Source organism: Gopherus evgoodei, chromosome 3, assembly GCF_007399415.2.
Source record: "Gopherus evgoodei ecotype Sinaloan lineage chromosome 3, rGopEvg1_v1.p, whole genome shotgun sequence".
NCBI classification, from domain to species: domain Eukaryota; kingdom Metazoa; phylum Chordata; order Testudines; family Testudinidae; genus Gopherus; species Gopherus evgoodei.
Window position 1 is genome coordinate 145,538,283 of NC_044324.1, and position 12,746 is coordinate 145,551,028.

The 12,746-nt window shown below is 42.9% G+C and overlaps 1 protein-coding gene across 1 annotated transcript in view; it reads right to left on the reverse strand.

Annotated features, from left to right (window-relative positions):
* The window catches only part of ARID4B (AT-rich interaction domain 4B), a 184,059-nt gene that overhangs the window by 114,184 nt on the left and 57,129 nt on the right, over positions 1 to 12,746 (reverse strand). Inside the window, 2 exon segments of the mRNA XM_030558348.1 lie at positions 454 to 545; positions 4,536 to 4,615. Of these exon segments, the coding sequence (XP_030414208.1) occupies positions 454 to 545; positions 4,536 to 4,615 (172 nt within the window).

The following is a 12,746-nucleotide window of genomic DNA, read 5'->3' on the forward strand; positions in this document are numbered from 1 at the left end:
AGGACCCTAGAGGCTAAAAAATCTTATGTCAGCAAGAGAAAGCCTTCCATCATACATAGACTTGTAACTGTTTGAAAAAGTTTTTAAACAGATAGAGCCAACACAATTTCAACTACTGTTTCCAGAACCTATGCTAATATCCTGCCAGAGGGAAATCTATTGCATGTTTTTTTCTTTTTAAAAATTCCTGTCCATAATCAACAGTGAAATTGTGCTAGCTGGAAAACACATTGAGCACTCGTTGCAATCCCTGCAGTACAGCAACACAGGGAAAATTATTTCCTGACTTTCCCGTCAATTTTAGAATAATGTCACTTTTCATTCAACTTGCTAAGTATCTTAATAATTTATAGAAGTCTGAAATATATAAAAACTTCTGGAATTAATGATGCAATATAAGAAGGCAAATTAATGCAGATCTCAAACAAATGATTGAAAAGATATTTAACTTACATATGATTAGATCTCCTTCCTCTGTTTGTCTTCTTTCCTATGACAGGAGTACCAAAATGTTCAGGGTTCGTGAGTGGGAGCTGATCTAATGTCTGTTGGAAGATAATTAAACTCATTAAAATGAAAACCAATTTTTCAAGAGTTTATACCAAGTCTAAATTTGTATATACTTTAATAAATACATTTTTTGTACCTGGAAAGCTTCCCTACTGACAATGTACTTAGAGCAGAGACAGCATTGCTTTAAAAACAATGGCCTTGTTTTTTAGAAATTAACATTTCACAGAAACTAACTTCTTCCACACATCCATTCTCATATACACCCTGAAGGCCCTGTTCTGAGACCACTTCTCAGTAAAGGAGAACTGAAACTCAGGCAGTGGGTCTGACATCCTGATATGAGATACTCCCTTCCCTTTGCTAGATGAAGCACATTCTGCTTCTGAAGCACCCTTAGATCCACATCCCAATTATACATGTAAGGGAAATGGACAAAGGTCCTTCTTGTAGAAAAACTGAAGTTAGCACGGCAGACCAACAGAGACTGGCAAACCAAATGAAGTTAAGTTTCTTATCAATTGATGACAAAATATTGCACAACTGTGTTCTTGCAAGAGTGAAGAACAGAGTCTGGCAAGAACAACATGTTCCTCAAAGATTCTAAAACAGATGTATTTAGGAAGGGGGTACTTACCGTCTGGAAAGGCTGAGAAAGCACGATATCTTAATTTAGGTCTTCTCAGCATGAGGGTGAAAAAAGAAGGATCTCACAGACCTCCAGCACCTTATATAGCTAGCCTTTAAAATTGGAGCCTTATGGAGAAGTCATTCTCTGTTATCATTCACAATTGTAAATAACAGGTTGTTAGGGCACCTAGGACTTTTTCTATTGGCATATTTTATTGTTATTTTAATGTAAGTTGACACAGTTAAGGGGCAAACTGCATCTTAGAGCCCTTCTTGTCCCTCTCAAGTATACCCTCAAGTGACAGGCCCTGTGTCTTGCACCTCACTCTAGATGGAACCATGCAACCAACCACTCTGGGATTTGGTCTCTAAGCATCAGGGCCCCTTTCCCAACTGTGTTAATGCAACAGGTCCAACTGCAGTTGATGCCTGTAAGCTCTTTCACTCCTGGCACCCAGGAGCTGATTAAAGTGACTCAAGCACACATCTTCAAAGTACAGGGTTTTTTATTCCTTCTCCAATGGTACAAAGCACACAAATTAAAGAATAAAAACAATAAAAGGCATATACAATGGGTCTTACTTACACCCTAATCTTTCCTTGCCAGCTTTTTAAGTTCCCCTCACTCCAGCCAACTTCCATCTCCAGCTGGAAATAACAGACTCTCTTGCTTGCAGCAGGCTCTTTCTGTTTCTGTGTCCCCTTGCCAGTCTGTCAGCTCTTCCTACCATTTCCTGGGTAGTTTTCTGGCCACTCACACAACTCTCATCCTTTTCTATAGCCAGGATCCTATAATGTCTTAGTGTTCCCTTTTTTCTCTCTCTTCCTAGCCTTGGCAAAACAGCGATGTCACCAGGTTTGGGGCTGAGGAGTCACTACTCATGGTAATAAACCTAACTATTGTGTTTGAATTTTCCTTGGGGTGCCCCTTATCTAGGCCATTATTATAAGTTTCCTGCTTGGTTCCTTTAACCCTTTTTGATTTAACTCCATAGCAAGTAACCCATCATATATACACAAATAAAGGCATGCATCATATTCATAAAAAATAAGTTAGTTACACGATAAACAAATGTTACCAGACTACACTTCAAGACGTGTGAAAACTTTCTTTGTCTAACCATTCTCAATGCAATGCAAGTTTCAAACTATGATGAATACATTAGATTCTCATTAAAAATATTCTGTAGGCCAGACTGAACTCACTGCAGCTGATGAAGCCCACCTCTTTCAAACCAAAAAGCAAACATACATCTGTCTGTGACTGTGATCGAAGTTGCATATTTACTCTACACAATGATGGGCATGGACAGAATTAAAACCCTAGCTCAGAACAAGAGAACAGCACTGTGGCATAATTCTAACGCTATGTCTACACTACAAATTGCTTTGGCATAATTTACATTGTTTAGGGGGGTGAATAATCCACACCTCTGAGCAACATAAATTATAACAACCTAAGCACTGATGTAGACAGTGCTATGTCAGCGGGAGAGCTTCTCCCGCTGACATAGCTACCACTGCTCGCGGAGGCAGGAGTTATTAAGTTGACGAGAGAGCTCTCTCTTGTTGGCTTAGAGCATCTTCACCAGAAGCGCTACAGAGGTGCAGCTGCACTGCTGTAAATGATGTACACTAGAACCTCAGAGACCACTGACTGGTCAACCACACCCCTCCTTTGGAAGTGGAAGTATTCAATCAGGCAGTAGCAGAAACAAAACAAAAAAGTGAGTACAGTACAGTACTGTGTTAAATGTAAACAACTAAAAAAAAATAAAGGGAAAGTTTAAAAAGAAGATTTGACAAGATAAGGAAACTGTGCTTGTTTCATTTAAATTAAGATGGTTAAAAGCAGCATTTTTCTTCTGCACAGTAAAGTTTCAAAGTTGTCTTAAGTTAGTGTTCAATTGTAATCTTCTAAAAGAACAATCATAACATTTTGTTCAGAGTTACAATCTCCATTCCTGAGGGGTTCATAACTTTGAGGTTCTACTGTAATTTAGACGTAGCCTAAGTGCTGAAGAAAGTGGAGGTGCAATTTTAACTTCCAAATGTAAAGGAATACCTATCATGAACCAATTACTAGAACTGCAGAGCAAACCCCCAATGACAGTGAGGGAACTGGAAATCAGTGATTTCTGGCTAAACACCAAGTGCTCGGACAACTGAAAAGAAAAGGGATTGGCAAAATGAAAAGCAAGAGAGGTTACCTTAAAATTAGGTTTCTGCGAATCAGAGACAATAATCTGGATAGATGGACATTCTTGTTCAGACAGCAGGAAGGTAGATTAACCTATATAATAATCTTGGCCAAAATTTTCAAATCTGGATTCCTAAAGTTAGGCTCCTAACCCCATATTTAATATATATAAGCAGCACGATGTTCAGAAGCACTGAGAACCTACAAATCACAAAAATTCAACAGGAGCAGCAGACGCTCATCATCTTTGAAAATTAGGCCACTGATAGTTAAATCCATATTTAGGTACTTAGGAGCTTAATGTTAGGTACATACACTTGGAATTTTTATTGAGAGAATCTGAGCACTTTAACAAAGGCACAGTAAAAATGTGTAATTCACAACAACTGACCAACATGTTCAATTGAGTATAATACAGAATGAATTTTCCTACTGAACAGAACACTTTCTCAAACAGCTCTTTGATAAATTAACATGTTCACATACATTAGTCCATCTGCTTGTCTGTCTGCTCATACTGTCTTGTGTAATAAGCAGAAATAAACATTTGACTTAACACTGTAATTGATTAGAAAGTATTTGTACATTTTAGAAGTAATTAATTAGTCTGTAGGCTAGAACATCAAACAAATACGAAAAGATTTTTTATTTCTGGAGAGACAAACATTTCTTCAAAGTAACAGAACACAGATGTATCTGAGATTTCAAATTTATTAGCTATTACAACAACTTTTACAAATTAAACATGGTCATTTGCACCCCATTAAAGTGTAATTATGTGAGAAGATACAAATCATCATGTGTGTCACGCACTACACTGCAGTATCTTTTTTCAATCAGTGCTTACTGAGATAGCTAAGAAAAGTATTTCTAGCAAAAATAATTCAACTTATAAAGTAATATCACTACTGAACCTCAATATGCAAAAAATAAATATGAAGTGTCAATTTTGATGGCAACTTTTAGTTTGGAGAAGTCACTCTCAAATCTTATTTCTGGGTGTAAAGGAATGAGCTAGATTTTGTGGATTATATTTTGCATAGTCACAATTTTAGCAGCATTAATATATTTAGCCTTTGAAAGTGTAAGGCACTAATTAAACTGATGAAATTGGGATGAAAGGCATTGTTTTGATTATTTTTAAATATAAACACTGTGGAATTAAGATGTGTTCGCTCTGACACCAATCACTTACCTCACTTTCAGCAAAATGTCTCTCTCCTTTCAGGCAAAGAGAAGAGCGTCTAAGAGTCTTCTCATCTCCATCATCAAATACTGTCACCAGGGAAAAAAGGAAGATTATGAGTTAATAAACTGAAAAAGTACTTGGTCTGTATTTTTCCTGCTGTGGAAATATCCTTTGCTCAGTTTCCTGAATATTTTTCCTGTATGAAATCCAGTTCTCTCGGTGACAGGGCACTGAGAACCACCCTTTCTGAACATGATACACCCAGCCCCCGTTTCACCACTAAGAGGGAACACCAAACTACATGGTAACTGTACTTTTCTATAGTTCTAGAAGTTTTTCAGGGAACTAGAGGATTAAGATCAACTATTACTCCAGGGAACTTGCGTAGTTTAGCTGTAATCCCAAAACCTGCAACATATGTGTGTTTCCGTAAGCTGATTACAACAGAAGAAAACTTCCCACATATGCCTAGAAATTGGTAGGTACCTGTATTATGAACCCTGGACAGTTAGACTCTGTATACTGTGTTTATTTTGACTAATTTATTTATCTCCTCCCCAACCCCTGGCTGACAGCATCCTAATAATAGAGAGCATCTTCCTTTTCTTTTGTTAAGCCAAATAACAACATGCAGTCTCCACAAGAGAATGTCTTATCTGGCCAAAAAGCATAGCCAAAAAGCATGTAGAGAGCAGATGCTACTATCCCTGCTGCACTTGCATATTCTTCTCCTTTACCTTCAAAATACAGCAACAAGGCAACCTTTCCAGTTTTCTACCAGACAGAAGTATAGTAGTTTACTGAATTTAAAGGAACTATCCTGAAACTGAAAATTTCAAAGGAAACCAAGAGGTCAAGGTTTCAGGGAAAGTTAATGAAATGCAAATCAGTTATTCCAAGATCTTAGAGAAAGGAGGAACGTGCCCATCAGCAAGCTTTTTCTTGAAGATGTAGAACTCTATGCAAAAGTTCTGGACACCAAATAAGCCAGGTGCTTGTACATACACAAACGATGTTACAAAGATCAGAAGTGTCAAGGGCATGACTTAGTCCTTGTCCATTCACCAGTAATACTGCTTTAACTATACATGGGTATAGTTAAAATGTAAAATGGTACCAACTCCACATCTCAACAGTGTGGACTAGTATATAAAGGTGCCTTATACCAAGGATTCTCAACCATTTTCTTTCTGAGTGCTGCCCCCCACCCCCCAAACATGCTATAAAAACTCCATGGCCCACTTGTGCCACAACAACTGTTTTTCTGCATATAAAAGTCAGAGCTGACGTTAAGAGGTAGCAAGCAGAGCAGTTGCCCAGGAGACCAAGCCACAGGGCGCCCCATGAAGCTAAGTTGCTCAGGCTTCCGCTTCAGCCCCACATGGTGGGTCTCAGGGCCCCTAGCTTCAGTGCCGCATGGCAGAGCTTAGGCGGTCTGCCCTGGGCCTCAGCAAGTCTAAGGCCATGTCTACATCTAAAATTTTGCAGCGCTGGTTGTTACAGCTGTATTAGTACAGCTGTATAGGGCCAGCGCTGCAGAGTGGCCACACTTACAGCAACCAGCGCTGCAAGTGGTGTTAGATGTGGCCACACTGCAGCGCTGTTGGGCGGCTTCAAGGGGGGTTCCGGGACGAGAGAGCAAACCGGGAAAGGAAACCAGCTTCCCCGCGGTTTGCTCTCTCGGTCCCGGAGCCAGCCAGCAAACCGCAGGGAAGGAGACCTGCTTGCTCGGGTTTCCGGGACCGAGAGAGCAAACCGGGAACGCCGCGGTTTGCTCTCTCGGTCCCAGAGCCAGCCAGCAAACCGCAGGGAAGGAGACCTGCTTGCTCGGGGTTCCGGGACCGAGAGAGCAAACCGCGGCGAAGCTGGTTTCCTTTCCCGGTTTGCTCTCTCGGTCCCGGAACCCCGAGCAAGCAGGTCTCCTTCCCTGCGGTTTGCTGGCTGGCTCCGGGAACGCGAGAGCAAACCGCGGCGAAGCTAGTCTCCTTTCCCGGTTTGCTCTCTCGGTCCCGGAACCCCGAGCAAGCAGGTCTCCTTCCCTGCGGTTTGCTGGGTGGCTCCAAACCGGGAAAGGAAACCAGCTTGATTACCAGAGGCTTCCTCCTTCCACGGAGGTCAAGAAAAGCGCTGGTAACTGTCTACATTGGATTACCAGCGCTGGATCACCAGCGCTGGATCCTCTACACCCGAGACAAAACGGGAGTACGGCCAGCGCTGCAAACAGGGAGTTGCAGCGCTGGTGATGCCCTGCAGATGTGGACACTCTCAAAGTTGCAGCGCTGTAACTCCCTCACCAGCGCTGCAACTTTCTGATGTAGACAAGCCCTAACACTGGTCCTGTTTGGCAGACCCCTGAAACCTGCTTGTGGCCCACCAGGGGGCCTCAGACCCCTGGTTGAGAACCACTGCCTTATACTACTATAGCAAATGGAATAACCTATTATAATAATAATATAACTGGACCTAAGCTAGGGATTGTACTGGAGTCTGACAGGAACATCCAGCTCTCAACCAGACTTTCCTCAGATCCACAGATACCAATGCTCCAAAGTTTTTTTTCAATCCTGCTTCTATTCACCCACCTGATAAAGTATATTCCTAATCTGCTGCTGCTAAGAATGTCATTTCACTCTCAAACTGCATTAGACATGATACTGCGATACCAGCTTTCACTGATCCCACAAGATGGGTATCATCCTATCTAGTAAGCACAGTATCTTCAAATCACATCTCCAGGTCAGCTCTCTCCTCCCTTCTTTACTTCCACCTTCCCTTTCTTTCTCAGGCTCAATCTCTGACTGCTGCACATGTCACTTTGAACCTCAAACTGCAACTCCTTGCACCAGCTGCCTCCACCATTTAGCCCATATCTATTTCTACATCACTTACTTTGGCAAACTGCTGATCTCATGTATTTGTCACATCACATTTTACAATTCCATCCAAATTTCAGGCTATTTGGAACTCTGAAGTATACTTTTTATTTATATGTCCATACACTATTTCTTCACCACCTCACTAACGTCCAGGTCCACTTCTATATTGATTATGAAAACGTCTTCTTCATGGCCCCACCGTTCTCTATTACTCTGCCTCTTCCCCTTCATTCTATTTTGGCCTCTGTTCTGTCCATGTCCTGCCCTCATCCTACTTTCTTATTCTATCAGATAATTTCTCTGTAGTAATACCTACCTGGATACTTAGCTCACAAAATCTCAATTTCTTTTAAAGGAGAAAAAACAGTTACCTACCTTTTATAACTGCTGTTCCTCGAGATGTACTGCTCATGTCCATTCCATACTAGATGTATGCGTGCCCACATGCAATCGTCAGAGATTTTTGTTTTAGCAGTATCTGTAGGGTCAGCTGTGAGTGCCCTGCACATGCCTGGTATATAGGCACCGCTGACCCTATGCCCTCTCAATTCCTTCTTGCCAGCAACTCCGACAGAAGGGTAGGAGGGCGGGTAATGGAATGGACATGAGCAACACGTCTCGAAGAACAGTTATGAAAGATAGGCAACTGTTTTTTCTTCAAGTGCCTGCTCATGTTGATTCCATTCTAGGTGTTTTGGGATGTAACCTGAGGATATTACTTTGAGCACTCAATGGTCCATGGTCGGCTAAGACCAGGACAACTGGAAGGGATGGAGGAGGTCAAGGAAAGAGTGGAAGGACGGATCCTGGGAGGTGACTGGAGCATCGTCCTCAAGCGCACCCTCAAAATGACTGCTTCTGGAAGACCCAAGCTGAGCAGACGAACGGAAAGATGACAGGTGTTGCTGCTTAGACCCCTTGTCTCTATCCTTCCTCCTGTAGGTGCCCAGCCAGGGAGTCCCCCAGGACCTAGACTGCGAAGGCGGAGGAGTTGGAGGGTGGAACGGCTTCCTGGCCTGGTGAGGAGTATGGAGGCCCAAGGAGTGGAGAGTGGCATGGGAGTGTTTAAGGCCATGGAGTCTTGGGTCCGTGAGCTCGGAGAAGTGCCCCATCCCCTCAAATGGGAGGTCCTGTATAGTGGCCTGCATCTCCTAGGATAACCCGGAGGACTGCAACCAGAAGTTGCGCCTCATGGCCGCCGCGGAGGCAACCATTCTGGCCACTGTGTCAGCAGCGTCCCAGTCCATCTGAAGGGCCCCCTTGGCACAACTGTGCGTTCGTCCACCAAAGCAGCAAACTCCTGAGCTCAGTCCTACAGAAGGGCCTCCTTGAATTTGGTACGGCAGTCCTACAGGTTAAAACTGTACCTGCCTAACAGGGCCTGTTGGTTAGACACCTGAAACTGCAGGCTTGCCATCAACTAAATCTTTCTGCCAAATGCCAGTCTCTTGGCATCTTTGTTTTTCAGCGTGCCATTGACTTGGCCCTGCCTGTCCCTTTGATTAATAGCAGTCAATATCGACCAGTGATGCCACAGATATTTGAATCCTTTTGCAAAGACATCATAACTTTTTTTCAGCCTTCTTAGAAGTAGGTGGAATTGAAGAGGAGGTCTAACAGGGAGTTTTGCAAGGGAGTTCTCCAGGTGAAGGAGGAGCAAATACAGCATCTGTGGGGTAAGTCACTGTCTGTAGTGTGTGTTCGTGTTTGTGTTTGGGGGTTACCTGCTGTGTGCTGTGTGCTGAGCTTGTGTTTGTCAGTCTGTTTGTTTGTTTGGTTGTTTGAAGGACCGTGTGCTGTGGCTGGCCGTTGGAGACCATGAGCTTCAAAGGAAGGTTTGAAAGCTTGAAGCCTCTGGTAATTGGCTGAGCCTTAATCAGTGGGTAGGGCATTAACTCAGGCCAGGGCTTTATAAAGCCGCGCACAAGCGACCAGGGAGCTTGCGACTAGGGGCTGCTAACAGGGAGCTTTGCAAGGGCGTTGGGAAGGGAGGGGGGTCCCTTGTCGGTCCTACCTGTTCCCCTGTATTCCCCTTAAAACCTATAATCCAAACCATATTCCAAAACCCCTTTCTTTAAACCACCCTTTCATTAACTAGGGGACAATGCAGGCAGAAGCCCAGCAGCAGAGTGGGGGCTATCCAGTTTATTGCGCTGAGTGTAACATGTATGATTACCTGCCTTGTGGGCGGGTTGTGTATGTGTGCAGTCGGTGCAAGGAGCTCCTGGCCCTCAGAGACCAAGTACGGACTTTGGAGGCAAGGGTGGCGGAATGGAAGGAGCTAAGAGAGGCAGAGAGGTATGTTGATGAGGCTTTCCGAGACACTGTAGAATTGTCCCACCTCTGCTCAGATAGCCTCTGTGCTGTTGAGGAGGAAGATAGGCCCAGGGAAGCAGAGCAGTCAATGGGAGCAGAGGGAAACCTTCCCATAGTTGGGACCCTCCTTTCAGATGGTGCTGGGGTTGCCTCTCGCACTGAGGTTACCTCTCCAGGGGAGGGAACTCCAGTTGCTAGGAAAAGGCAGGTGTTAGTAATGGGAGATTCGATCATTAGAAACATAGATAGCTGGGTTTGTGATGACCAGGAGAACCGTATGGTGACTTGCCTGCCTGGTGCGAAGGTTGCGAATCTCCGAGGCATCTAGACAGACTTATGTGTAGTGCTGGGGAGGAGCCGGTGGTCGTGGTACATGTAGGTACCAATGACATAGAGAAGGGTAGGAGAGATGCCCTGAAAGCCAAATTTAGGCTGCTAGGGAAGAGACTGAAATCCAGGACCTCTATGGTGGCATTCTCAGAAATGCTCCCAGTTCCATGTGCAAGGCCAGGTAGGCAGGCAGAGCTTCAGAGTCTCAATGCATAGATGAGATGATGGTGTAGAGAGGAGGGGTTTATGTTCATTACGAACTGGGGAAACTTTTGGGATGGGGGGAGCCTATACAGGAGAAATGGGCTCCACCTAAACCAAAGTGGAACCAGACTGCTGGCACTAAACATTAAAAAGGTTGTAGAACAGTTTTTAAACTAGGGGAAAGCTGACTGCTGCAGAGGAGCATATGGATCGGACACAGACTTCTCTTAGGGGAGATTCTGATAATAGGGAATCTCCAGGTTATAGTCAGGAACAGAGGATGGAAGAGGATAATGTAAGGGCCGGATCAGATGATAAACATTCACATAAAAAAGAATCTGGCACATCAGAAAAGGGCAGACAAATAAACAGGGACAAGTTTTTAAAGTGCTTGTACACAACTGCTAGAAGTCTAAATAATAAGATGGGTGAACTAGAGTGCCTTGTGATAAAGGAGGATATTGATATAATAGGCATCACAGAAACCTGGTGGACTGAGAGCAATCAATGGGACACAATCATTCCGGGGTACAAAATATATCGGAATGACAGAACAGGTCGTGCAGGGGGAGGAGTGGCACTATATGTGAAAGAAAATGTAGATTCAAATGAAGTAAAAATCTTAAGCGACTCCACATGTTCCATAGAATCGCTATGGATAGAAATTTCATGCTCTAACAAAAATATTACATTAGGGATCTATTATCGACCACCTGACCAGGACAGTAATAGTGATGATGAAATGCTAAGGGAAATTAGAGAGGCTATCAAAATTAAGAACCCAATAATAGTGGGCGATTTCAATTATCCCCATATTGACTGGGAACATTTCACTTCAGGACGAAATGCAGAGATAAAATTTCTCGATACTTTAAATGACTGCTTCATGGAGCAGCTGGTACGGGAACCCACAAGGGGAGAGGCAACTCTAGATTTAATCCTGAGTGGAGTGCAGGAGCTGGTCCAAGAGGTAACTATAGCAGGACCACTTAGAAATAGTGACCATAATACAATAGCATTCAACATTCCTGTGGGGGGAAGAACACCTCAACAACCCAACACTGTGGCATTTAATTTAAAAAAGAGGGAACTATACAAAAATGAGGAGGTTAGTTAAACAAAAGTTAAAAGGTACAGTGACTAAAGCGAAATCTCTGCAAGTTGCATGGGCCCTTTTTAAAGACACCATAATAGAGGCCCAACTTCAATGTATACCCCAAATTAAGAAACACAGTAAAAGGACTAAAAAAGAGCCACCGTGGCTTAACAACCATGTAAAAGAAGCAGTGAGAGATAAAAAGACTTCCTTTAAAAAGTGGAAGTCAAATCCTAGTAAGTCAAATAGAAAGGAGTACAAACACTGCTAGTTTAAGTGCGAGAGTGTAATAAGAAAAGCCAAAGAGGAGTTTGAAGAACAGCTAGCCAAAAACTCCAAAGGTAATAACAAAATGTTTTTTAAGTACATCAGAAGCAGGAAGCCTGCTAAACAACCAGTGGGGCCCCTTGACAATCGAAATACAAAAGGAGCACTTAAACACGGTAAAGTCATTGCGGAGAAACTAAATGGATTCTTTGCTTCATTCTTCACAGCTGAGGATGTTAGGGAGATTCCCAAACCTGAGCCGGCTTTTGTAGGTGACAAAGCTGAGGAACTGTCACAGTCTGAAGTGTCACTAGAGGAGGTTTTGGAATTAATTGATAAACTCAACATTAACAAGTCACCGGGACCAGATGGCATTCACCCAAGAGTTCTAAAAGAACTCAAATGTGAAGTTGCAGAACTATTAACTAAGGTTTGTAACCTGTCCTTTAAATCGGCTTCGGTACCCAATGACTGGAAGTTAGCTAATGTAACACCAATATTTAAAAAGGGCTCTAGAGGCAATTACAGACTGGGAAGTCTAAGGTCAGTACCGGGCAAATTAGTCGAAACAATAGTTAAGAATAAAATTGTCAGACACATAGAAAAACAAACTGTTGAGCAATAGTCAACATGGTTTCTGTAAAGGGAAATCGTGTCTTACTAATCTATTAGGAGTTCTTTGAAGAGGTCAACAAACATGTGGACAAGGGGGAACCAGTGGACATAGTGTACTTAGATTTCCAGAAAGCCTTTGACAAGGTCCCTCACCAAAGGCTCTTACATAAATTAAGCTGTCATGGGATAAAAGGGAAGGTCCTTTCATGGATTGAGAACTGGTTAAAAGACAGGGAACAAAGGGTAGGAATTAATGGTAAATTCTCAGAATGGAGAGGGGTAACTAGTGGTGTTCCCCAAGGGTCAGTCCTAGGACCAATCCTATTCAATTTATTCATAAATGATCTGGAGAAAGGGCTAAACAGTGAGGTGGCAAAGTTTGCAGATGATACTAAACTACTCAAGATAGTTAAGACCAAAGCAGATTGTGAAGAACTTCAAAAAGATCTCACAAAACTAAGTGATTGGGCAATAAAATGGCAAATGAAATATAATGTGGATAAATGTAAAGTA